Raw genomic sequence first — 27,411 nt, forward strand, 5'->3', positions numbered from 1 at the left:
AATGTCACTTGGGGGTTGAATAAAACTGATAATGATGTGAGCTCAGAAAAGACATTTGTGGTTATTTCATTATAAATGTTATGTTATATTTGTCTGACCTACACGTGCCTCTTTGATTTAATTGTAAGCAGGATGACTGAATGATCATAATCAATGTCAAACCGACCAAAACAATCAATTTCAGTGGGGGTTGAATAATTTTGAACACAACTGTATTTTTGTATAAATGTTAAAGTTACTGACCACAAAATGAAATGAGTATCTAATAATATATGGTGCTCCAATTTTTGAACTTTTGTTTATTCTAAACAGGAACTGGTCAGCGTACAGTGGATCTGCGAGTTATTGTAATACCAGCTGAATGTTTCTTTGCCGTGTGCTGGCTCACTTTACAGATTTCTGCTTTCTGTAAGTATAATCTCCAGACATGACATGAGGTCAAGTTGGATTGGAATATGGAATTTTCTCAGATGAGAGTTATATTAAGATGTACAACGATAATTGTATTTAACAGTAATGAAATGTAGCACAGCAGAAAACATGAATCACATAAAATTCTACTTTATTAATTTACCATTTTCTGTCCTTGTTGTTCCTTGAACATCATCTCATGAAAACATTATTGTATTATAAGTTCCTAGAGACTGATAATTCATTAGTATACCATATAAATAGATTATATTTGGATTGAAGTCTGACTGTTGCGTTTGTTCCCATCACACAGGGAAGAAGAACAGAAACGGGTTTGTGTGCATTGCTGACAAATGCAAACAAGAATAAATATGAAGATTTGGTTTCTGTATCAGTTTGTTTAGACAGAAGAGATGATCATTCCTGTTCTCATTTGTACAGATTAAGAAAGGATATAAAGAGCCTGCGAGAATGTCGTGGATGTAAACAGAAACAGAAGGTGAGTTTATCACTGTGTTTATTTACATGGAATAAATAGAAGCTTTTATTTCATTAACTTTTGTGAATCATATGAGACTAATAAACAGAACAATTCCTAAAAATAATGTTGTACCACAAACACAGGACTTAAACTCACATCAACCTGATAATGAACATGAACTCCAGAATCTACAGAATACTGTACCTGAGCTCTCAGGGTCTTAGCAGGTAAGATACTTCTTACATGCTTTCATTCTACACTAATTATTTAATGTCTATACAGTACAAAGTGCTAAAATTTACACAACTGTTACCTATACAACAGTAAACCTGCTCTCCAGTTGATTTATTTAGACTCAGGATGTTCAGCTGTATACAGTCCCTTAATGCACTAATAATAAAGTTAATAAAGTAATAGTTCATTCATCGTATTACATTTAGCAGCATGTATTTACCTGTTAATCTGTACGCAAAAAAGTTCCATTCTGAAGCAGATCTACATTTATGCATAAAATCCACAAAGCCAGAAGATGACAAAGTACATTTACCTTTCGTTCTTGATCTTCTGACTTTCTGGAGTTATTTTTTTCATCAGAGTGACTGAAATCCCCACAGCACCCTCTAGTGTGAGGTGATTAGACTGCGCAACCATGAGCACAAAAAGGTCTCGCGTCTTTAAAAAAAAATAAGTTAATGAGAAAGAACTTCTTTAATGTGTAAAACAAACCCAAACCATCATGCTTCCACCATCATGCTTCCACCACCATGCTTCACAGTTGGGCTAATGTGTCATTCTGGTGCCTGAAGGTCAAATTTGGGGTTTTTTTTAACTCTGGGCATTAAATGGTCTGACCTTGGACTGTTTATGCTGAGACTCTTATTCCAATCCACAAACCTTCTTAATGTAATATGATAGATTTCAGCTAGTGTGGAGACGGCCTTATAACCCTTCCTGATCAATCTCTTCAGATCACTTCTCTGAGGTTGTGGTTGGTTTCATGTTTTTTTGGCATAATGTAGAAACATTATGAGTGTTTCAGAAAAACAAACTGCCAGAGTCTGCTTTTATAAACATACTTACACTTTCTGATCATAAACAACCCACAACATGGATTGTTTAAAAAGTGTTTGTAATGTGATATATGTAATGTGTGCGTGTGTTTGTGCACCTTATGTGAATTTCTCCAATTTGCTTCTCCTGTGGAATATTATGACTGAATTTAATGAAATGTTTTTAAATGCATTTCATATTTTTCATACAGAGAATTTTCATACTATTAGAAAACCTTATATAAAGATCCAGGGAGAACAAAGTTGTCTATTTAATTAGAGTTTAGTTTTATATACAGTGTACACATGTAAACAGAATATTTTCACTCAATAGTGAATCTAAATATATTTTTCTGTAACTGTGTTGAGAATAAATATAATTCTGTATGAGATCAGAAAAGTTTATTTATTGTTTTTTTTTTGGTTCTTTTGCATTTAAAGACTTGCAGGTGAGAGGAAACTCTGCCTGCTGCATGTTTACAACATTGTGAAAGATCTGACTGTACATGTGTATGATTGTGTTGTACGTTGTCTGTTTTTGCCTTTTTATTGTTCTAATTTATTAAGTACTGCGTTTGTATTATATTCAGTCTGCATGTAACTGCAGAGCTTCAAACTTTACTACAGTATTAATGTCAAGAAGCTATTAATATATTGTGTGTTGGACAAAATAAATAAAATCCATTCTTTCTTCATTGATTATATTTATTGCAGATGTTTTTAAGCAACACCTCTAACATTCTGAAGTGAGCATTAGATTTGACACAGAACACAATCTTCTATAAAGAATTAACTACATACGTCACTGACGACTCTGAAACGATCTCACATCCAAAACTGAGCCTCTTCCTACATAAATTAACACAAAATAGCAAACTGATAGCAATAATGATCATTCTTTAAGTTACAAACTATAAAAAAGTTTTTATAAAAAGGTAAATAATCTGTACTCTAACGAGCCTTTAGTTATTTATTAATATCATCTGATCAAAATGCACATTTTTATGCCTGTTTAAAAGATAAACCCTTTTTTAGTGAAGTAATTTTCTCTCTCAATGTTCACCACACCTCCTCCTTCAGAGGTTTTTCTTTATTTTTATTCTTTTTAAGATTGTACATTAATATTATGTATTTATTTATATTATTTATTTGATCTAAAACAACACTACCAGAGCACAACCTGGTAAAAGACTGATAGAAATCATCTAAACTGGTCAGAACACCTGTGCTGATTTCTGTCCACCATCAAAAGCTCCTACAATGAACATGTGAACATCAGTGCTGGATCATGGAGCAGTGTTAGAAGGTGGTTTGGGGTCACTTACCTTGGAAACCAGCAGATCTTGTGTGATGCTCTGAGTGATGTTCTACTAGGAAACTTCAGGTCCTGGTGTACATTACAGAACATACAGGATCTGCTGTGAACATCTTGGTAGCAGATACCACCATCTTCTTAAGCTGTTTTTGTGCTACATGGAGGAAACACACATCATTAGGTTGATAGTTTAATAGTGTGGGTGTTATTGCTCTCTACACTGCTGAATCACACCATTTTCTCTTTCTCTTTTCCACACTGTCACCTGGTAAGTGTGCATAAGTGATATCTTCTAAAAAAACATCTGCAGTTGTAGATGAAAAGTGGATGTATGATGGATTTACTGACATAAAATTCATTTAAAAAAAAAGGAATCATATTTATTTTGAGTGAAGAAACTTTATCAGGTTTAATTCAATTAGTTTCAGCTTTGAACAAGTGGAAAACTATGAGTCTGAAACTTTTGGTGCACAATTAAATACACCCCATTGTTCACAGTTGATCAAAATCTCAGAACTAAAGACCTAAAAAACTCATTGCTGATTTTATCCATAAGATACACACAACATCTAAATCTGTATAATATACATGTCTTTTACATTAAATACCGCTCGTGCTGATACTGTCCTGATACACATCATTTCTGAAAATATGATCACATAACCCCAATCCTATCGTCCCTACATTGGCTTCCTGTTAAGTTTCGAATCGACTACAAACTATTACTTCTCACTTATAAAGCACTAAATGGTTTGGCTCCCATGTATCTATCCAGTCTTTTAACACGCTACAATCCGCCACGCTCCCTGAGATCTCAAAACTCTGGGCTTCTAGTAGTTCCTAGAATAGCAAAGTCCACTAAAGGTGGTAGAGCATTTTCACATTTAGCTCCTAAACTCTGGAATAGTCTTCCTGACGGTGTTCGGGGCTCAGACACACTCTCCCAGTTTAAGTGTAGATTAAAAACATATCTTTTTAGCAAAGCCTACACATAACACACATCACATCATAACCTTGTGCTCCAGAACATCTGATCACATGCACATTATCAACTTGTGCTGTTAATATCATGAACAGCAGCTACGCTAATTCCTCTCCTCTGCTTCTCTTTCTCTCTGAGGTTTGGCCAGCTCCAGTCACCTCCCACCTCGTGATGATTACGGACCTTTGAAGAAGTAGATGCCGAACTCACAAACATCCCGAACCATCTAGAGACGTACCAGTGCCAATCGGATCCCGCTACATGTGTGGAGTTTTGACATTGGACCTCCTGGAGTGTTTAAAGGTTTTGGCATGGAGAAGCTGATGCTGGATCTGTGATGATCACAAATGCTGAGCTTATAAAACTCGGAGCTACTAACCATATAGACTGTATAAGACTGCAGAAAGAACATCACTTATAATCTTATACTCCAGTGCTCATGTTAGTTCTCACTGTCCAGTGTTCTGTATTGTTGAAAGATTTATGATCAAACTCTTGATGTCACAGAAATGAGGATGGGTTCCCCTTTTGAGTCTGGTTCCTCTCAAGGTTTCTTCCTCATAACATCTACTTGATTTCTCCCATCAGACCGTTAAAGAAAAATCTTAACGTGGATTAATGTGATGAGTTTTTAAAAGTCCAAACTCAGTAAACACATTAATAATAACACACACTATGTACAGACACGAATCCCGAACACAAACAATTAACATGTTTAATGACACGTGTTTCTTCTGTAGAAAACTGTTGATCTTCAGTTCATGTGGTTTAATGAGATTAGACCAAACTGCTGCTCTGTACAGAATCTGCTTTATTATTAATGTTCAGAGTTTTAGATTTTAAAAACCACGTCATCAAAATGATCCATGTGAAGTGTTTACATTAATGATTTATAGAAGAAAATAAAAACAAAGTAATGAATTAAAAGTAATGACACACATTAAGTGTTGGTATTCTGGACTCGTGTACGTGTCTGTATATAGTATCTTTTATTATTTATGTTTTTGCTGAGTTTGTTTTAGAAAAATAAGAGTTTTAAAATGTCTCTAAAATCCTCAGACACAAACCCAGAAGATACCAGAGAACATTTATCCTCATTCTTTCATTTCTGTGGGGAAAAGTGACATGTCCCTGTTGGTCTCTCACACACACACATACCACACACGCACACACACGGGCGTAAATCCCATGTCCCCCCCATCCGAGGGTTGTCAAAAGGGTTAAAAAAATCGCACTCTCTATTATATTTTTCTCTATTATATGAAAAATATATGTATGTATACCTAAATAATTGTGTAAGTAGGAAAAAAAACGCAAAACTGCATTTAGAAACAGGTGAGTTCCCCCTCCCCTTCCTCACAGTGGTTTGATCCACTGCCTGCTTTCCCAGTTCATCTCACCTGCTCTACACACACCAGTCAGGTGTGTGTCTGCGGCTCAATTAATGTTCAACTCCATTAACTAGTGTATTTTATTCACTTTAAATAAAGCGATTCTATTTAATGTAATTGATGCAGACTCATTCATAAATTAGTTGCGGCAAAAAGGCTGATTACCAATGTAACTTTCCATGAATCTGCTCTATTAGTGATTAAAATATGACTTATCTAGTGAACGTTAGCTTGTTTACAATAGCTTGTAGCATAGTGCACTGACACTAACACTGCAACTAATGTACTAGTGCACTGCAGCTAACACTGCGACTAATGTACTAGTGCACTGCAGCTAACACTGCGACTAATGTACTAGTGCACTGCAGCTAATGTACTAGTGCGCTGCAGCTAACACTGCGACTAATGTACTAGTGCACTGCAGCTAACACTGCGACTAATGTACTAGTGCACTGCAGCTAATGTACTAGTGCGCTGCAGCTAACACTGCGACTAATGTACTAGTGCACTGCAGCTAACACTGCAGCTAATGTACTAGTGCACTGCAGCTAACACGGCAACTAATGTACTAGTGCACTGCAGCTAACACGGCAACTAATGTACTAGTGCGCTGCAGCTAACACTGCAACTAATGTACTAGTGCACTGCAGCTAACACTGCAACTAATGTACTAGTGCGCTGCAGCTAACACTGCGACTAATGTACTAGTGCACTGCAGCTAACACTGCGACTAATGAACTAGTGCACTGCAGCTAATGTACTAGTGCGCTGCAGCTAACACTGCAATTAATGTACTAGTGCGCCTGCAGCCAACACCGCAACCAATGTACTAGTGCTGCAGCCAACACTGCAGCTAATGTACTAGTGCACCGCAGCCAACACTGCAGCTAATGTACTGGTGCACCGCAGCTAACACTGCAGCTAATGTACTGGTGCACCGCAGCTAACACTGCAACTAATGTACTGGTGCACTGCAGCCAACACCGCAGCTAACACTGCAGCTAACACTGCAGCTAATGTACAGTGCACTGCAGCCAACACTGCAGCTAATGTACTAGTGCACCGCAGCCAACACCGCAGCTAATGTACTAGTGCACCGCAGCCTAACACTGCAACTAATGTACTAGTGCACTGCAGCCAACACTGCAACCTAATGTACTAGTGCGCTGCAGCCAACACTGCAGCTAATGTACTAGTGCACCGCAGCCAACACTGCAGCTAACACTGCAGCTAACACTGCAACTAATGTACTAGTGCACTGCAGCTAACACTGCAACTAATGTACTAGTGCGCTGCAGCTAACACTGCAGCTAATGTTCTAGTGCGCTGCAGCTAACACTGCAGCTAATGTACTAGTGCGCTGCAGCTAACACTGCAAATAATGTACTTGTACACTGCAGCTAACACTGCGACTAATGTACTAGTGGGCTGCAGCCAACACCGCAGCTAACACTGCAGCTAATGTACTAGTGCACTGCAGCCTAACACTGCAGCTAATGTACTAGTGCGCTGCAGCTAACACTGCAGCTAATGTACTTGTACACTGCAGCTAACACTGCGACTAATGTACTAGTGTGCTGCAGCTAACACTGCGACTAATGTACTAGTGCACCGCAGCCAACACTGCAGCTAATGTACCAGTGCGCTGCAGCCAACACCGCAGCTAATGTACTAGTGCACCGCAGCCAACACCGCAGCTAATGTACTAGTGCGCTGCAGCTAACACTGCGACTAATGTACTAGTGCACTGCAGCTAAAGTACTAGTGCGCTGCAGCTAACACTGCAGCTAATGTACTAGTGCACTGCAGCTAACACGGCAACTAATGTACTAGTGCACTGCAGCTAACACTGCAACTAATGTACTAGTGCGCTGCAGCTAACACTGCGACTAATGTACTAGTGCACTGCAGCTAACACTGCAGCTAATGTACTAGTGGGCTGCAGCTAACACTGCAGCTAATGTACTAGTGCACTGCAGCTAACACTGCAGCTAATGTACTAGTGCGCTGCAGCTAACACTGCGACTAATGTACTAGTGCACTGCAGCTAACACTGCAACTAATGTACTAGTGCGCTGCAGCTAACACTGCAACTAATGTACTAGTGCCCTGCAGCTAACACTGCAACTAATGTACTAGTGCGCTGCAGCTAACACTGCGACTAATGTACTAGTGCACTGCAGCTAACACTGCAGCTAATGTACTAGTGGGCTGCAGCTAACACTGCAGCTAATGTACTAGTGCACTGCAGCTAACACTGCAGCTAATGTACTAGTGCGCTGCAGCTAACACTGCGACTAATGTACCAGTGCACCGCAGCCAACACTGCAGCTAATGTACTAGTGGGCTGCAGCCAACACTGCAGCTAATGTACTAGTGCACTGCAGCTAACACTGCAGCTAATGTACTAGTGCGCTGCAGCTAACACTGCGACTAATGTACTAGTGCACTGCAGCTAAAGTACTAGTGCGCTGCAGCTAACACTGCAGCTAATGTACTAGTGCACTGCAGCTAACACGGCAACCAATGTACTAGTGCACCGCAGCCAACACTGCAACTAATGTAGTGCACTGCAGCTAACACTGCAACTAATGTACTAGTGCGCTGCAGCCAACACTGCAGCTAATGTACTAGTGCGCGCTGCAGCTAACACTGCAACTAATGTACTAGTGCGCTGCAGCTAACACTGCAGCTAATGCACTAGTGCGCTGCAGCTAACACTGCAGCTAATGTACTAGTGCGCTGCAGCTAACACTGCAACTAATGTACTAGTGGGCTGCAGCTAACACTGCAACTAATGTACTAGTGCACTGCAGCTAACACGCCAAAGCTGTTTCCCATACAGTGTTTTATTTGGGATGAATTGGTATAATGTTAATTTAACATTAACACACAATTAGCATATTGTTTATCTGTGCATTTACTAAATGAGCACTGTGCTACATCCCAACTGACCACACTGTATTTGTATAATCAATTTCTATTCTGTTCTTAAGTGTCTTAATTAATTTGTAAATAAAATGTTTTTTAATTCTTTGTTTTTATTGTTGTGATTTTTTTTTTATAGTTTTACTTTATTTACGTAAAGCACTTAGAATTATCATTGTAATTGACGCAGTCTCTGCTACAAGAACAATGATAGAAACAAAGTGTTTCACTGTGGGGACACTGTGTCTTTATACTGTAAGTACAATTTGACTGTATTATTTGTGTCCCCCTTCAAAAATTGCTCATGAAAAATTTTATATGTATTATCCCCCCTACTGTTAAATGAAATTTACGCCCATGCACTCTCTCTCTCTCTCTCTCTCTCTCTCTCACACACACACACACACACACACACACACACACACACACACACACAGTATTTTACCTCAGTCCTCCGTTACTCAGTGCTGAGGTGATTTGTGTGCGCGCGCCATTAGCATAGCGGTTTCTCACACACGGAAACATCACCTGTGTTCAGGTGCTTGTCGGCGTTGCTCTTCCTCAAATCTGAACCTGAGCGCCCCCCAGCGGTCTGATTATATAGTGACTGAGGTGAAGCGCGCTGGCGTGAAACATACGGAAGCCGCCGAGTTCAATGTGTGTCTTATATAAAATATGAAATGTTGCGTTGTTGTAATGTTTTTTTTGTTACTACTATGTATTTGAGTCACTTGGGATTCTGCCTGCTTTCGCCATGAAGAACCACTAGAGGGCACTCACCGAAATCTTTGTACTCAGTTAATCAACCAGAACTCATAGAATCTGTGATTTTGAGTCTTCTCTTAAATAGAAGTGCAGTTACTCATATTTTAAGAGATTCAGGAAGTTCTGACTGCACTTTTTCACTCAAGTTAAAGTAAAAATGTTTGGGCTCGGACATGTACTTAAGTGTCACAAGTTAACTCACGATTAATCACAACTTAATCGGACATTTAAAAGTACCTTAATTAAATTTATTAATTGTTTTTAATACTGTAATCAACATGTGCAAATCTGGAGCTTTATGCAAATGTATGTTTAATATTGGTGAAACCAAACTCAACATTAAGCATTTGGACAAAATATTCTTGTAAATATGTAAAATTATGGTGCTTTAAATGACGTAAATCATCAGGACACCAAGGAACCTTTGCTATGTTTCGGACGGACGGTTAATAAGGTGACACCAGAGAAACTGTACCTCTTCTAACTTTCATACAGATTAAATAATCAGAGAACATTTTTTCGATATGAAAAGTAGAAATTCTGAGTTTTCTATTCATATATTTATTATCTGTGAGGCAAATATTCACTGAGATTCAGGTTGTTTTATTTATGTGTCTGTGAAGAGAGATGACAGAGACAGCATTTTGTTGTCTTATGAGTGTATACAAATAAAAGTAGACTCTACAAATTCAAATGGTTTATTGCTCTGTTTATTGCTCTTATCTGTACGATTAAAAAAGTGAGTTATTTAAGTTTGTTTCAGCGTTATGAGGAAAAATTGTAACAAATCACGCCACCGCATTTGTCGACCACAGACGGTTCATTGTGTTAATAAGTTTGAGCTTGTAAGATTTTGGTGCTTGATTTAAAACTTTGAGCAGCAGCAGGTAAAGAGGGATGTGGCGAAAGCCAAGGAAAAGGCATATGAGGAGCTCTATAAGAGGTTGGACACTAAGGAAGGAGAAAAGGATTTATACCGATTGGCCAGGCAGAGGGACCGAGCTGGGAAGGATGTGCTGCAAGTTAGAGCAATAAAGGATGGAGAGGGAAATGTGTTGACTAGTGAGGAGAGTCTGTTGAGAAGGTGGAGGGAGTATTTTGAGCAGCTGATGAATGAGGAAAATCAGAGAGAGAGAAGGTTGGATGATGTGGAGTTGGTGAAGCAGGATGTAGATAGGATTAGTAAGGAGGAAGTGAGAGCAGCGATTAAGAGGATGAAGAATGGAAAGTCGGTTGGACCAGATGACATACCTGTAGAAGCATGGAGATGTTTAGGAGAGATGGCAGTGGAGTTTTTAACCAGATTGTTTAACAAGATTCTGGAAGGTGAGAAGATGCCTGAGGAATGGAGAAGAAGTGTGCTGGTACCGATCTTTAAGCATAAGGGACATGTGCAGACCTGCAGTAACTACAGGGGAATAAAGTTGATCAGTCACACCATGAAGTTATGGGAAAGAGTAGTGGAAGCCAGGCTGAGAGAAGAGGTGACCATCTGTGAGCAACAGTATGGTTTCATGCCGAGGAAGAGCACCACAGATGCCTTATTTGCTTTGAGGATGTTGATAGAGAAGTACAAAGAAGGACAGAAGGAATTGCATTGTGTATTTGTGGATTTAGAGAAAGCATACGACAGAGTGCCAAGAGAGGAGTTGTGGTATTGTATGAGGAAGTCAGGTGTGTCAGAGAAGTATGTGAGGGTGGTGCAGGACATGTATGAGGACAGTGTGACGGCAGTGAAGTGTGCAGTAGGTACGACAGACTGGTTCAGGGTGAAGGTTGGACTGCATCAAGGATCGGCCCTGAGCCCTTTCCTGTTTGCAGTGGTGATGGACAGGTTGACGGACGAGGTCAGACAGGAGTCTCCCTGGACTATGATGTTTGCAGATGAGTAAAAGACAGGAGGTGGAGCTGGAGGTAGCAGAGCTGAAGATGTTAAAGTTTTCGTTGGGAGTGACGAGGATGGACAAGATTAGAAATGAGTTTATTAGAGGGACAGCACATGTAGGATGTTTTGGTGACAAGGTGAGGGAGGCGAGATTGAGATGGTTTGGACATGTGCAGAGGAGGGACATGAATTATATTGGTAGAAGAATGCTGAGGATGGAACCACCAGGTAGGAGGAAAAGAGGAAGGCCAAGGAGGAGGTTCATGGATGTGGTAAGGAAAGACATGCAGGTAGTTGGTGTGAAAGAGGCAGATGTAGAGGACAGGGTGGTATGGAGACGGATGATCCGCTGTGGCGACCCCTAATGGGAGCAGCCGAAAGAAGAAGAAGAAGATTTAAAACTTTGAGCATCAGTAAAAAGGAAATAGTTTGATGGGCTGAAAATGAAGTGCAATAAGAAGAAAAAATATTAAAGTTTTCCCAGATATATTCAAAATAAAGTTATGAGTCCAGTTTGAAAATGTAAGAAAGTACAGATATTTGTGTAAAAAATTTAATAAGTGAAAATAAAAAGTTGTCCGAAAAATAAATACTGAAGTAAAAAACTGATACCAGATAAATCTACTTCAGTACAGTAACAAAGTACAGTGGTCCCCCGGTTATCGAACGGCTCGGCTATCGAACATTCTGGTTAGCGAACAGTTTTCCAAACGAAATTTCGGTCCAGTAAACGAACAAAGTTCCAGTTATCGAACGCCACCCACACTGCCCAACCCAGCGCGAGGGGAAGAAACTGCTTCCGCTTTACCCATCGCTGAGTAAGCATCTATCGCAACTTCTGTTTGTGAACAATATTAGTGATATTTAGCGGTAAGTACAGTAATCATTTTGTTTCTTACTGTTGTAAAGTTGTTAATTTATACTTTTACCGAACCAACACAAAATACCCGCAGAGATCGGGATAATACGGCAAAAGGCAGTCCATAAATAATATCCACGGTGCTTTACGGAGGAAGCCCGATTGCGATGAGTTCAATGTGGGCGGGGCACGCATGAGCGAAGGAACAGGGCATTCCCTGAAGCACCATGACAGCCACCGTAGGGGCTGAATATTAATACGGCTAAAAACAGGAAAAAATGGTTAATTATTGGGTATTGGTGGAGTTCGGGAACGGATTAATTGGTTTTTCATTATTTCTTATGGGATAATTAGGTCCGGTTTTCGAACATATTGGATTTTGAACGGTTTTAAGGGACGAATTAAATTCGATAACCGGGGGACCACTGTATTTGTAATTTGCTATTTTCCACCTCTGATTCCAATAAAGAAAATATGACAAATTGTAATAAACAGAATGAGTAGCTTCACCTCTCATATCTTCTGGTCAGTATCATTTGTTCCTTTGTCACGTGACCCTCATAATTATTGTAATAATAACGTCAAAACTTTAACCAAAAAACCTGATCACTTGCATTAGATGTTAATTAATGAATTAATTAACATCTAATTAATGAAATGAACTACTCAATTCTGTTTCCTATGTAATGCACTGCATAGCGTCTATTAGAGTCACGTGATAAAAGAACGACTCGGACTGAAAGAGTAGAGAGATGAACTACTCATTTCTGTATCCTGCACATAATTTATAGAGATTTTGCTCCTGTGCTTCCAGTAAAAAAGGAATGAATCAATCTATAAAACGACTCATTCAACTGAGTCACATTAAAGAGATTTATCTCACTAAATATACTGAAACTTCAACTTTTATTCTAATTAAATCAGAAGTCACAGATAAACCCATCACTACTCTGCTTCATATAGGATTTTATTTATTACATTTATTTCCTCACATTATTGAGCTCCTCTTCTCTAAACATGTGCACCAGTTCCATCTCAGTTCCACCTTCGTAGATGTCTGTAAATTTCTCCTGATCAAAAGGCACACGTGTCTTTATTCATGTTTTTTTCCACATTTAACTCAATTAAAAAACATTTAATGCGTAATTCATTACAATGTATTATTTTAATTGTAAAGGTTTGGACTACAGTAGAGTTATACAGGTATAAATGAGAAGTAAGAGCACAGTGAGGGGAAATTAATTCTTCAGAAAATCATTTGTTTAAAAAAATTATAAAACATTACAATGTCTAAAAAAACGTTTTTAAAAGGTATTCAAATATCTGACAGTAGATGAAGATTTGATCAGAAAGGAGTTCAGACAGAATTCGTTGTTAGTCACCTGAGGTGAAAAGTGAAAGTAAAAGTATTCCTGTGGCAGACATGGAGGCTGCTGTACTGCTCTGGTTTCCGCTGCTGCTGTCGGTAATCTTCTGTAACGGTAATGTTCACCATGATTGTGTTTATTAGTGCACTGTGAATACACAGAGTTTTATAGAGCTTAAAGTCAGTTTATGATCTGATCTAAGAAAGGATTTTTTTTTATTTTCTTCATGTGCTTCAACTCTGAAAACGTTTATGCAGGAACTAGAACTAATAGTTCACCTGTAAACATCCAGTCATAAAGAAATCATAATATATTTATATATTTCTAATCACTAATCATTAAATCAATCACACGAGTATTATGAGAAAAAAAAGGAAAAAGACCAACTGACCAACCAAAAAAAAACACTACAGGGTGTGGTTCAGGTTAGACTAGTTTTGGAAGAACTGGAATGACCTCTGGAGCAACAGTACAAGACTCAAAGTTTTCTAGAACTCACTTTGTCTGGAGTTTACATATGCTGTATATTGTGGCATAATTAATTTTTTGCTTAGTCTTTTCGTCTGACAGTGCAACAAAAACAGAACAAACTCACTTATAATAATAATATTTAAAATAATAATACATAAGTATTGTGCAGAAGATCCTTATACATCTACATTTTCCTTGTTTTGATTTATTTTCATTTCTATGCCACAAACTCTGTAAAAGGCAAAAACAAGAATTGGACTGTGAATAAACTTCCCATAGAAAGTTCAGAAAGGAAGACAGTTCTTTAAACAGATGAGTTCAAACGTGACATTTATGTCTCTAACAGAAGAACTAAGACAGAGAACAGGAGAGATGATGTGATTAGACTGAATCACCCCCACAGTCATATATTTGAGGTGGAGGTTAATGGTTTGGGGTTGGTTGGAGACTTATTCCGGGTGTCAGACCCAGGTAGCTCGAGAGAGGGGCAGACACATACTCTGGAAAGATGATAAGTCCAGTCTTTCTCTTATTTAGAATTCCACAGCACCAAAAAACAAGTTAAATTCCAAAATTTCCAGAAAACACAGGTTTTAAAAAGCAATGATGAGTAAGAGCTAAAATAAGACCAGAACCTGAGAAGACAAAACTCGAGAGATGGCAGGGGGCTCAGGAAACAAACTAATGAAACTGTACACTGATTAATTAACTGGGGAAACACAAACACATGAAATCACATACTTAGCTTCACAAACATAACAGGTAACATATCAAAACATAGACAACACCAGAACATGAGAGACAACAACAAAGACAACATAGAATAACAATGAGAGGCAATCAGGAAACTTTATTGAACCGACAAAGACACAGTGTCATGAATCAAGCACAGGGACTTTCACAGAGGACTCGAGAAACAGGAAAACTCTGAATAAAAACTCAGAAAAAAGGTCACATAACATCTAAACAAAACATCAAGGCACCTGAACATAACGACAATGAACCAACAAGAACAGACACAAAAGAGCGAACTTAAATACACGGAAACTGACAAGGACCAGGTGGAAAACATTAGGGACACTGTGAGGGTCTAGGGGACAGGAAGTAGGGAATAGAGAGTAGGGGCACAGTGGCAGCATCTGGTCACAGAATTCTCCCAGATCCTGACACTGGGTGAAAGAAGAACTGATCCAACATGGCTTTCATTCTATACTTTAACACCATGCAATTCTGCCTGGACTGCAGTTCATTAGAACCGACTTCACGATATAACAAGACGATGAGCAGAAGCATACGTCTGAGCCCTGTGAGTGTTATTCGAATATGTTTTTTAATAAATTTAAATGTTAATTCTCATTTCAGAGCTCTTGATTGTGTCTGGAGCCCACGTTATATCTGCATATGTGGGTGAAGAAATCACTCTGAACTGCTCTGTAGACTCACATATACCATCAGAAAAGATAGAAGAGGTTTCATGGAAGAAACAGGATGAAGATCTCTTACTGCTGCTCTATCAGGAGGGTGACATTCTGACAGAATCAACACATGACAGATTTAAGGGCAGAGTAGAATTCTTCAGCGCTGAAGACAGAAACAAAGGAAACTTCTCAATGAGACTGAAGGATGTCAGAATTGAGGACAAAGGACTGTACATCTGTTCAGCAATTTCTGGGGATTTATCAGATAACACAACAGTGGAGGTGCAGCAGCTCGGTAAGTAGTTTTTATGGACAGTAAACAGGTAAAGATGTTGTAGAGCATTCACTACTCTTATATATTACAGTCTTGTAGTGGTTTAATAACTCTGGTGTTTGTCCCATGCAGGTGTTTCCTCTATGCATATTGGGATTTTAGTTTTGTGTTTACTTGGGTTTGTAATTGGATCAGTTTTCCTAGGCTACTTCTCTTATACATCTTTTCATAAGAAAGGTAAGTCTGGGTTTCTTTCTATCACTCCAAATATTTTTTTTTTAATTTCAACATAATAAAGTAATAACATTCTTTTTTTTTCTTTGTTTCCTTGTAGATAACAGAGAAACACATCTAGCTGTACAGTGTGCACTTGTCCTTTGTCTGAATATCACTTTGTCAATTGGCATAATTCTTTGGGGTGTTACTGAGGGTAAGTATTGTTTTTTACAGTTACACTCTTTACAACTGTAATTCTCATATTATTTATTGATTTAGAAAAATGGCTGCCATAATCATTAGTAGGTAAAACACTCATCACTGGGTGGAACTCCTACTTGTTTAATGTACCGTGGACATTAGCAACATAGCAGGGTTTGTTGACCTGCTTGTGAAGGTTTCAGAGCAAGAGGAGCAAAAGAATGTTTGGGAAGGATGTTTTGGATGCTTTAGCAACCATGTTTTCCTCTTTTTCGGGTTCTATATGGTAAGGAAAGTCAGCGCCCATGAAGAGCTCTAACCTGAGGTCAACGATGTGACCTCACCTGAAGTGCTCAACCCTGGGGTAGGCATGGCAGAGTTCTGCCCTAAGGCCAAAATAGTAATCCCAGATGCCAAGCTCACTGATGTGGTGGATGTGGCTGCCAACTGTAAAAAACATGTTAAGCGTGACCTCAGCTGCTAAGCTCAAAGAAGCAGCTGGCGTAACCCACAACAAGGCAAAGCAAACCTGGCAAACAGACACCAAGCTCAGCTCTGAGGCTCATTTAGCTGCAGCCAATGACAAGCTTCACTGTAAGTTCAAGCTGTAAGTTCAAGATGACCTCCAATGATCTGCTCACACTGGGTCTGATAGTGTCATCTCATTTCATGACTTGCTAACACAAGGGGGTAACAACACAACCTCCTTCCAGGACCTGCTCAGCCATCCTGTAATGATGACCTGCTCACACCAGGGGGTGACTGTGTGATTTCCTTCTGCAACTTGTTCACACCAAGAATGGCAGTTCAGCCTCCTACAACATTTTCTATTTTTGTCTTTTTAATAAATAAATATTATGTGTACTTGCATCCGCTTCTGCCACTGTGCATTTAATGCACACATCACACTCTGTCACTTTCTCTCATCTCTATGAGTATTATAAAACTGAACACACTGTTGTGCTGCTAAAGTGGTGACACTAAAAGGAAAATGTATAACAGAACTGCATTAATAATAATTGACAGTAATTGTAATTATAGATCGGTTCTGATGCGTCTTTTTAAACTCAGTGGGCTTTTGGTTAATTTCTTTCAACAGTTTCTTTATTGACTTCAAAATATCAATTAATAAATGATCTCATCTTTCTTCCAGGGCTTTTTACAGAAGCAACAACTTGTTCAGCACTTAATTCTGTTAGGATCTGTTTTTTATTTTGGATTGTTTTTCATCTGAAATCATTTAAAGGTAGGTTCCAAGTAATATTTGTTTTAGATAGATAGATAGATAGATAGATAGATAGATAGATAGATAGATAGATAGATAGATAGATAGATAGATAGATAGCACCCAGGTTATCTCTGAATAATAAACAATGTATTTACAGATATATAAATGTACACTAGGATATAAACTACCGTATTTTCCGGACTATAAGCCGCTACTTTTTTCACACGTTTTGAACCCCGTGGCTCAAACAACGAAGCGGCTTATTTATGGATTTTTCCTGGGTTTTTCCCGGTTTCACAAACGTCAAGCCAAAAAACTGAGCGACATAACATTAGACCAATGAAATTTCCCGAACGGAAATTAAAGAAAGTCAAAGAAACTTAGAAATGAGCATCAGAAAATAATAAGGACATAATCCTCAGTCTTGAACACACGCAGTAATACTGGAAGAATGCAGTCACATGCTATTCCCAAAATACCGCTATGCTCCTAATAGAAGTGCAACATATTGCATTTAGTGTCTTTCGTTAAAGCCTGTGTAAAGTTCATTAGTTTCAGTGTAGACACCTGCGGCTTATTTATGTTAAAAATAACAATCTTTGTCAAATTCAGTGGGTGCGCTTTATAGTCCGGAAATTACGGTATTCATCCACAGTTAATGTTTTTTCTGTTTTTATCTGAAAACAAAGTGCTGTGTTTCATGTTTTCCAACTGTTCAGAAAATCTCTAATAAATATATAATAATGTCTTCTGTGAGGATGTTGGTTATACATTGATAATTTTATAAAAATTCAATTTACTTTTATTTTATTTGTATAATGTTTTTAAACAATGGACATTGTCCCATTACAGAAATATACATTATTCAGTATATATACAGAAATAAATACATTTTAGAGTCATCAATTAGTCCCTATAAAAACTCCCTGAGATGGAACCATCCTCATCTACACCAAGTAGCTGCAATTGAAGAGACTCCATTCAGAGGTGGGACATGAGGATGAATCAGGCAGGTCCAGAGAGAGAGAGAGAGAGAGAGAGATAGGATCACTGGTACCTCTGGAGCATTTTTGGCTTAAAGGAAGCAGAGAATGAGAGAGAGAGAGAGAGAGAGAGAGAGAGAGAGAGAGAGAGAGAGAGAGAGAGACAGAGAGAGAGAGACAAAGAGAGAGAGAGAGAGAGAGAGAGAGAGAGAGAGAGAGAGATTAGTATCCTTATTATTACATAAAAGTTAAAGACACTGAGCAGGTGATCAGTTTGAGTAGGTTCTGGAATATACAGTGCATGCAGGACGTTTTCAGACTCACTTTTTTAAATGTTCATTTGTTGCAGCCTGAAACTACAATCATTCAAAAATGTATTAATCTCCATCTCATTAATCTACACTCAGTACCCCATATTCACAAAGTAAAAACACATCTAGAAATGTCTGTATTTTATTATAAAAAAATGAAATATCACATGTACATTAATACTCAGACCCTCTGCAACAACTATTGAAAATGAGCTCTAGTTCTTTTCTATTTCTCTTGATCGTTGCTGAGATGTTTTCATACCTTGATTAGAGATCACCTGTGGAAATGTTAACTGATTGGACATGATTTGAAAAGACACACATCTCTCTATAGAAGACCTCACAGCTAACAATGCAGATCAGAGCAGAAACCAAGCCATGATGTTAAAGGAACTGCTGCAGATCTTTGAGACAGGATTGTTTGAAAGGGCAGATCTGGGGAAGGCTACAAAAATTTTGCTGCATTGAAGTTTCCCAAGAGCACAGTGGCCTCCATAATCCTCAAATGGAAAAAGTGGCACAACCAGGATTTTTCCAAGAGCTGGTCACCTGACCAAACTGAGCAATCAAGGGAGAAGGGCCTCAGTAGGAGAAGTGACAGAGAATCTGATGGTCACTCTAACAGTGACTGAGATATGGAGATCCCGTGTGGAGACAAAGTTCCAGAAGCACTAATAGAAGCAATCTTGGAAATAAAAGATACCTAAAGAACTTTCAGTCTGTGAGGAACAAGATTCTCTGGTCTGATGAATCCAAGATTCAACTGTTGAATCCAAGATTGAACTGCCTTTAATTCCAAACGTTATGTCTGGAGGAAACTGCTCATCACTGCCCAAAACCATCCCAAAAGTGAAGAATGATGGTGGTAGCATCATGCTGTGTTTTTCTGCAGCAGGAACTTGGCAAGTGATCAGAGTTGATGTAAAGCTGACTGGAGTAAATTGCAGAGATCTTCAATAAAAACCTGTTCCACAGCACTCAGGACCTCAGACTGGGCCAAAGGTTTGAAGTGTTTGCTGTCCACCGACGCTCACCATCCAACCTGCCCCAGCTTTAAAGGATTTGCCCTGAAAAATAGCAGAAAATCCCCCAATCCAGGGGTGTAAAGGTGATGCATGAAACCCAGAAAGACTCGAGGCTGTAATTGTTGCCAAAAAAGCTTCGACTAAGTACTGAGTAAATACTTATGATCCAAATACTAACATACATGTAATATTTCAGGGTTTTCTTTTATTAAAACAGTTTTACAGACATTTCTAGAGTTCTGTTTTCACTTTTGTCATTATGGGGTATTTTTTAATTTGAATGATTGTAGAATCAGACTGCAACAGAACAACATTGAAAAAGTGAAGGTGGTCTGAATACTTTCTGAATGCACTGTAAGATGGGGAAACATCTGAACATCCCTGTTTACCAAAGCATTCTATAACCACAATCACAACAGATCTGCTCTTTTACCTACAAAACACCTACTGACAAAAAGCTTCACAAAATAAATGTTTTTATCCTACACCTGAACTCTGAGACTGTGTCTGAGACCTGGACACTAATTAGAAGGCTTTGTAAGAGAAAGTTCTGCTCTCTGCTGTAGTCTTCACTATTTGAGGTAACAACAAATAGACTGATTAGAGTTTAATGGATGTAGGTGTGACAGATCATAATAGACCAGAAGTTTGATCAGGTAATGTGACTTGTGACCATTCAGTGCTTTAGACTTTAGTGATAGTATTTAATAATAATTTATTATTAAGGTAAAAAAGAAAGGTAGAGATGTTGTGTGTTCAGGAGACCAAGTGAAAAGGGAGTAAGGCCAGGAACATTAGAGGTGGGTTTAAACTGTTCTATCATGGTGTGGATTGAAAGAGAAATGGTGTAGGGGTGATTTTGAAGGAAGAGTACAGTCAGAGTGCAGTGGAGGTGAAGAGAGTTTTTGATAGGGTGATGAACGTGAAGCTGGAAGTTGAAGGGATGATGATAAATGTCATCAGTGCCTATGCTCCACAAGTTGGCTGTGAGATGGAGGAGAAGGAAAGATTCTGGAGTGAATTAGATGAAGTGGTAGATGGTGTACCTAGGAAAGAACGATTGGTGATTGGGGCAGACTTTAATGGGCATGTAGGTGAAGGGAACAGAGGTGATGAGGAGGTGATGGGTAGGTATGGTTTTAAGGAGAGGAATGTGGAAGGGCAGATGGTGGTAGATTTTGCTAAAGGGATGGAAATGGCAGTGGTAAACACTTATTTTAAGAAGAAGGAGGATCACAGGGTGAGGTATAAGAGTGGAGGAAGGTGCACACAGGTGGACTATGTTCTATGCAGGAGATGCAACCTGAAGGAGATTGGAGACTGTAGCTAGACTGTAGGCAGGGGACAGTGTAGCTAGACAGCATCGGATGGTGGTCTGTAGGATGGTTTTGGAGGCGAAGAAAAAGAAGAGGAGAGCGAGAACTGAAAGAAGAATAAGATGGTTGAAACTGAAGGAGGTAGTTTGAGGTTCAGGGAAGAGGTCAGACAGGGGCTCGGTGGTGGTGAAGAGGTGTTGGGTGATTGGGAAACTACTGCAGGAGTGATGAGGGAGGCAGCTAGAAAAGTACTTGGTGTGACATCTGGAAATAGAAAGGAAGACAAGGAGACATGGTGGTGGAATGAGGAAGTGCAGGAGAGCATAAGGAGAAAAAGGTTGGCAAAACAGAAGTGGGATAGACAGAGTGATGAGAAAAGTAGGCAGGAGTACAAGGATATGCGGCAGCAGGTAAAGAGGGATGTGGCGAAAGCCAAGGAAAAGGCATATGAGGAGCTGTATGAGAGGTTGGACACTAAGGAAGGAGAAAAGGATTTATACCGATTGGCCAGGCAGAGGAACCAAGCTGGGAAGGATGTGCTGCAAGTTAGAGCAATAAAGGATGGAAATGGAAATGTGTTGACTAGTAAGGAGAGTGTATTGAGAAGGTGGAGGGAGTATTTTGAGCAGCTGATGAATGAGGAAAATGAGAAAGAGAGAAGGTTGGACGATGTGGAGTTGGTGAAGCAGAATGTAGATAGGATTAGTAAGGAGGAAGTGAGAGCAGCGATTAAGAGGATGAAGAGTGGAAAGTCGGTTGGACCAGATGACATACCGTAGAAGCGTGGAGATGTATAGGAAAGATGGTGTTTTTAACCAGATTGTTTAACAGGATTCTGGAAGGTGAGAAGATGCCTGAGGAATGGAGAAGGAGTGTGCTGGTACCGATCTTTAAGCATAAGGAGATGTGCAGACCTGCAGTAACTACAGGGGAATTAAGTTGATCAGTCACACCATGAAGTTATGGGAAAGAGTAGTGGAAGCCAGGCTGAGAGAAGAGGTGACCATCTGTGAGCAACAGTATGGTTTCATGCTGAGGAAGAGCACCACAGATGCCTTATTTGCTTTGAGGATGTTGATGGAGAAGTATATAGAAGGACAGAAGGAATTGCATTGTGTATTTGTGGATTTAGAGAAAGCTACGACAGAGTGCCAAGAGAGGAGTTGTGTATTGTATGAGGAAGTCAGGTGTGTCAGAGAAGTATGTGAGGGTGGTGCAGGACATGTACGAGGACAGTGTGACAGCAGTGAAGTGTGCAGTAGGAACGACAGACTGGTTCAGGGTGAACTGGTTGGACTGCATCAAGGATCGGCCCTGAGCCCTTTCCTGTTTGCAGTGGTGATGGACAGGTTGACGGACGAGGTCAGACAGGAGTCTCCTGGACTATGATGTTTATGGATGATTTTGTGATTTGTGGTGAGAGTAGTGAGCAGGTTGAGAAGAGCCTGGAGAGGTGGAGATATGCGCTGGAGAGAAGGGGAATGAAAGTCAGTAGGAGTAAGACAGAGTACATGTGTGTGAATGAGAGGGAGGGCAGTGGAGTGGTGCGGTTGCAGGGAGAAGAGGTGGAGAAGGTGGAGGAGTTCAGGTACCTGGGGTCAACAGTGCAAAGAAATGGAGAGTGTGTTAGAGAAGTGAAGAAAAGAGTGCAGGCAGGGTGGAGTGGGTGGAGAAGAGTGACAGGAGTGATTTGTGATAGTAGGGTATCTGCAAGAATGAAAGAGAAAGTTTATAGGACTGTGGTGAGACCTGCGATGTTGTATGGTTTAGAGACAGTGGCATTGAGTAAAAGACAGGAGGTGGAGCTGGAGGTAGCAGAGCTGAAGATGTTAAGGTTGTCGTTGGGAGTGACGAGGATGGACAGGATTAGAAATGAGTTTATTAGAGGGACAGCGCATATAGGATGTTTTGGTGCCAAAGTGAGGGAGGCGAAATTGAGATGGTTTGGACATGTGCAGAGGAGGGACATGAATTATATTGGTAGAAGAATGCTGAGGATGGAGCCACCAGGTAGTAGGAAAAGAGGAAGGCCAAGGAGAAGGTTTATGGATGTGATGAGGGAAGACATGCAGGTAGTTGGTGTGAAAGAGGCAGATGTAGAGGACAGGGTGGTATGGAGACGGATGATCTGATGTGGCGACCCCTAATGGGAGCAGCCGAAAGAAGAAGAAGAAGAAGAAGAAGAAGATTTAATAATAATTTATTGAAAGTTAGTGTAGAGTGGATAAGACGGGGGTGATGTGGTTATTTTCTGGTTCTGGTAATGACTTTTACTGCTGCATTCCGAACTAATTGGAGCTCATTAATGCACTTATTAAACACTGATCTAATCAGTACACACTTTGTCTTCATTGTATTGCAGATTGTGTGTTCATTCAATATTTGCCAGTTCCACTACAATATATTGTGATCATAGCTGTTGCCTATATATGTAAGTCTACATCAATCCATTACACCATTAACTGTAATGTTATTCAGTACTTGTATGAAATGAAAAGATAAAAGAAACAGGAGTTCTACAGACCTTTAAAGCTTCTGAGGGTTTTACAATCTGCAAAATACATAAAAAAACTGAAAGAAAACAACAAATATATTGTTTGTCCAAAGCACAGAAAGAATATAATTTTATATATATATATATATATATATATATATATATATATATATATATATATATATATATATATATATGTATATATATAATATTTCTATCTGTTAATAATTTGTGTAAAATATACTAAAATTTTTCTGTCTTCTCCAGCTGTTATTGTGGATGTCTGGCATAAAATAAGCACTGGATGGAAAGTGTGGCTGCTTCTTCCAGGGGCAGTTTCAACTATTCTGCTTGTCACTCTCTGTAAGAGTTTAACTTTTACCTTTTAATTTAACTTTCCACAGTTACAGAGACTCCTCATGGGTACTGGGATTCAGAACAGTATCTTTCTTCAAACAAATGTCACAAAATTTTATATTCAAACTGTGTGTTTGCCAGGAAATTATTTAAATGTACTTTTTACTTAAACTGAGTGAAAAGTGTAGAAATTCTTTTATGTTTTTTGAGACACATCCATGTTCCTTTTGTTTCTATCTGACAAACTTAGTAAAAGGGAAAAACACAAAACTTGGACAGTAAATGGAAAAAGTTGATTTGAGTCGAAATGTGTCTCTATCAGAAGTATAAGATGGAGAACAGGAGAGAAGATGTAATCAGACTCCCTCACCCCCACACTCACACATGGCGGTGGAAGTTTAATGGATTGGGGTTGTTTTGGAGCAGGGAAGATTCCAGAAAGTGAATGGAATCCTGATGTTCCCATGTTCCCATGTTCTCGTACTTCACCGTACAAGATGATGAGCCAAAGCGCACATCTGAGAGCAGACAGACGTCTGGAGTGATATCTATCATGACCTGCCCAGTCATTGCACCTTAATCCTACTGAACTGCTCTGGGATCAACTGAATCACAAGAAAGAAATCTCCAATTAGTGAAGAACAAACTAGGGAAGTCTTACAAAAACTCGCAGCAAAGTATTTCAGCTGAATGTTTGGAGAAACGAATTGTCCGCATGCTGAGAGTGTGTAAAGATGTTCTTCATGCTGAGGGAGGATTTTTTTTATGTTTCTTGTGTCCTGTGTCACTTCCTCGGCACCGGGGCCTTCCGTTCTTCCCCGAACTGCACACCGAGGTGTCCAGGTCCTGGGAGTCCCCGTATACCGCGCATACTTTTTCCCATACAACACTCCTCACTCTACGTGAACGTGTGCAGCTACGGGGCGATGCTGTGTGTGGAAGAGACACTAGCTAGCTATCTCTCCCCTAGCATAGCATCATCGCTAAAGGCCCCGGTGTTACCTACTAAGCCGTTGCGTGCAACATCAGCCTTAGTATGGAAGGCTTACGTGGCAGCAGTAATCACCAAGCACACAGCACGGGCCGTTAGTCGGTCCATGGCGGCCCTGGTAGCCACAGAAAGGCATCTGTGGCTCACCGTATCTGACCGCCCAGATATCTGACTGCACAGGTTCCAGGAGTCTAAAAAGCAGTCGGCTGCGTTTCAGCAGTACCTCCCTCGACGATCTCGTCGGGGCTGTTCGACGGCAGCCCTGGCCCGGTCCCTCCGGGCACCACGAAGCTCAAAAACAGAGCTTCGCCACCCGATCTCCGCAGGCCCAAGAAGGAGCAGGCTGACCTGAGGGTCACCCTCACCTTCAACAAATGGGCTGTGGTGCATAGATCCTGACAATCTACGGTGGGGGTGATGGTGTGCACCTCATGCTACGGTGTCCGTCCCTCCTCTGCACCACCAGGAGGCCAGGCCGTTGACTCTGCCACGAGATGTGCTTCAGAGCACGGCCCCCCTCCAGCGGAGGTCTCCCTTCACTTCCGCCCAAAGTCTCGGTACAGATGGGGGAGACCTGCCGCCTCCCAGAAGGCGTCAATGGCCACAGTATGCTGCTCCGGCCGGTCGGGACGAGGAGGACGGTCCGTCAGCCCTGCCACAAGACGTGCTTGAGGGCGCAGCCTCCCTCCAGCGGTTCGCTCCCCATCTTTCCACCCGAAAGTTTGTTGCGGATGGGGGAGTTCCGCCACCTCTCGCGAGGTGTCATCAGCTGCGGGGCAATACCCCAGCTGCTCTGAGTGGGTCAGAGGCCAGCCCCGTGGGGTTGGTTCCCCTGAGGGACTTTCTGACAGCTTGGGAGGGGCTGCCAAAGGTCTCCCAGTGGGTCCTGCGGACTATAGAGAAAGGCTACGCGATTCAGTTCGTGTCTTCTCCCCCGGTTCAAAACGGTTGTGTCCCACCCTGGTGGGACCCGAGCAGGCTCTGGTCCTGGTACTGGAAGTGCGCACTCTCCTGGGGAAATGGGCCGTCGAGGTGGTTCCCCCCTTGGTTCTAGAGTCAGGGCTTATACTGCCAGTACTTTGTTGTTCCGAAGAAGGATGGCGGGTTACGTCCCATTCTGGATCTTCGCTCCTTGAACCGCTCACTTATGAGGCTCAGGTTCAGGATGCTCACCCTCAAAGAGGTTGTGACTCGGATCAGGTCCGAGGACTGGTTTATCATGATAGATCTGAAGGACGCATATTTCCACACTCCCATCCTTCCCGCACACAGGAGGTTCCTAAGATTTGCTTTCGGGGACGAAGCTTACCAATAACGGGTCCTCCCGTTCGGCCTAGCACTCTCACCCCGTACCTTCACGAAATGAGTGGACGCAGCACTGACCCCACTGCAGCTCCAGGGCATCCGCATTTTGAATTATATCCACGACTGGTTGATATTGGCTCATTCAGAGCACCAGGCAGTTCAGCATCGAGATATCGTTCTCGCCTGCATGAAGGAACTGGGGTTCATTCTGAACGGCACTGCTTTCTCCAGTGCAGAGAACCACTTTTTTGGGCGTGGTGTGGGACTCAGCCAGGTTGCAGGCACGGTTGTCTCCCACCCGGATAGAAGTTATCCTCACCCCAGTCAGGAGGGTACGAGAAGGCCAGCCACTCACTGTGAAGCAGATCCAGAGGCTGCTGGGTCTCATGGTGGCAGTGTCCAGTGTAATTCCACTTGGCCTCCTCCACATGAGACACCTCCAGTGGTCGCTCTGGGTCAGAGGGTTCTCCCCCAGAGGTAATCCGTATCGTACTATCAAGGTCTCGTGGCATGCCCTTCAAGCCTTGGATGTATGGAAGGACCCAATGATTCTGTCCCAAAGCCCCGTTTTAGGTAATCCTTGTTGTCGCATGATGCTAACGACAGACGCTTTCCTCAAAGGGGGGGAGCGGTCATGAGTGGCCACTCCGCCCAAGGTCTGTGGAGTGGCCCACGTCTCTCGTGGCACATAAATTGCCTGGAGATGATAGCAGTGTTTTTGAGGTTAAAACACTTTCTCCCCGACCTGAGGGACCACCATATGTTGGTCCGCACGGACAATACTGCGGTGGTCACGTACATTAACCACCAGGGGGCCTCCAGCCTCGCCTCTTGTACAAACTGGCACGAGAGGTCCTCTTGTGGTCCCAGGACAAACTCCTCTCATTGAGAACTGTTTACATCCTGAGACGGTTGAATGTGCGAGCACCGTGACTTGGACCCAGTTAACTGCCCAGTCGGTTCAGTTCTGGAGTTTTTGCAGGAACAGTTTGCCGCAGGGTTAACCCCTTCGACCCTGAAGGTTTACGTGTCCGCCATTGCGGCATATATCACCCCGCCTGCGGGGCAGTCACTGGGTAGGCACCCTCTGGTGACACATTTCTATACACGAAACCTGGGTACGTACCTAAGGTGCCTACGGCTCCCACACGACCTGTCATGTTACAGGTATTCTGCCCTTCTCCATTTGTAGCCCCCGACCAGGAGCGACTGAACCGACTGTGCCCACACTTACCTCCACAGGACGAGTCCATGGAGGAAGTCAGAACTGTTGTTCGTCTGCTTCCCAGCCAATAAGCAGACGTTAAGCAGATGGGTAGTGAATGCTATCGTGCCGGCTTACGAGTCTTCTTCTACCACTCAGAGCTCACTCCACCTGGAGTGTGGCG

The 27,411-nt window shown here is 41.1% G+C and overlaps 1 protein-coding gene and 1 long non-coding RNA gene across 3 annotated transcripts; both read left to right on the forward strand.

Moving 5' to 3' along the window:
• Positions 1-306: 306 nt before the first annotated feature.
• Positions 307-2,825, forward strand: LOC124389277. Its single transcript, XR_006926552.1, has 4 exons — positions 307-408; positions 725-743; positions 853-910; positions 1,036-2,825. It is a non-coding gene; the product is annotated as an uncharacterized LOC124389277 (long non-coding RNA).
• A 10,214-nt stretch (positions 2,826-13,039) lies between these two features.
• LOC124389267 (butyrophilin-like protein 2) lies at positions 13,040-23,412 on the forward strand. Of its 2 annotated transcripts, XM_046854619.1 has the most exons (6): positions 13,040-13,547; positions 15,267-15,617; positions 15,729-15,833; positions 15,931-16,026; positions 17,167-17,259; positions 23,239-23,412. In XM_046854619.1, exons 1-6 carry the CDS (start codon positions 13,490-13,492, stop codon positions 23,376-23,378), a joined length of 843 nt encoding a protein of 280 aa, XP_046710575.1. In that variant the 5' UTR covers positions 13,040-13,489; the 3' UTR covers positions 23,379-23,412. The 2 variants fall into 2 exon arrangements, with proteins under 2 accessions (XP_046710575.1, XP_046710576.1); XM_046854620.1 differs by lacking the exons at positions 17,167-17,259; positions 23,239-23,412 and adding an exon at positions 16,305-17,160 and having other exon boundaries at positions 13,043-13,547.
• The last annotated feature ends 3,999 nt before the right edge of the window (positions 23,413-27,411 follow it).

Source organism: Silurus meridionalis, chromosome 7 (assembly GCF_014805685.1).
Source record: "Silurus meridionalis isolate SWU-2019-XX chromosome 7, ASM1480568v1, whole genome shotgun sequence".
Classification (NCBI taxonomy): Eukaryota; Metazoa; Chordata; class Actinopteri; order Siluriformes; family Siluridae; genus Silurus; species Silurus meridionalis.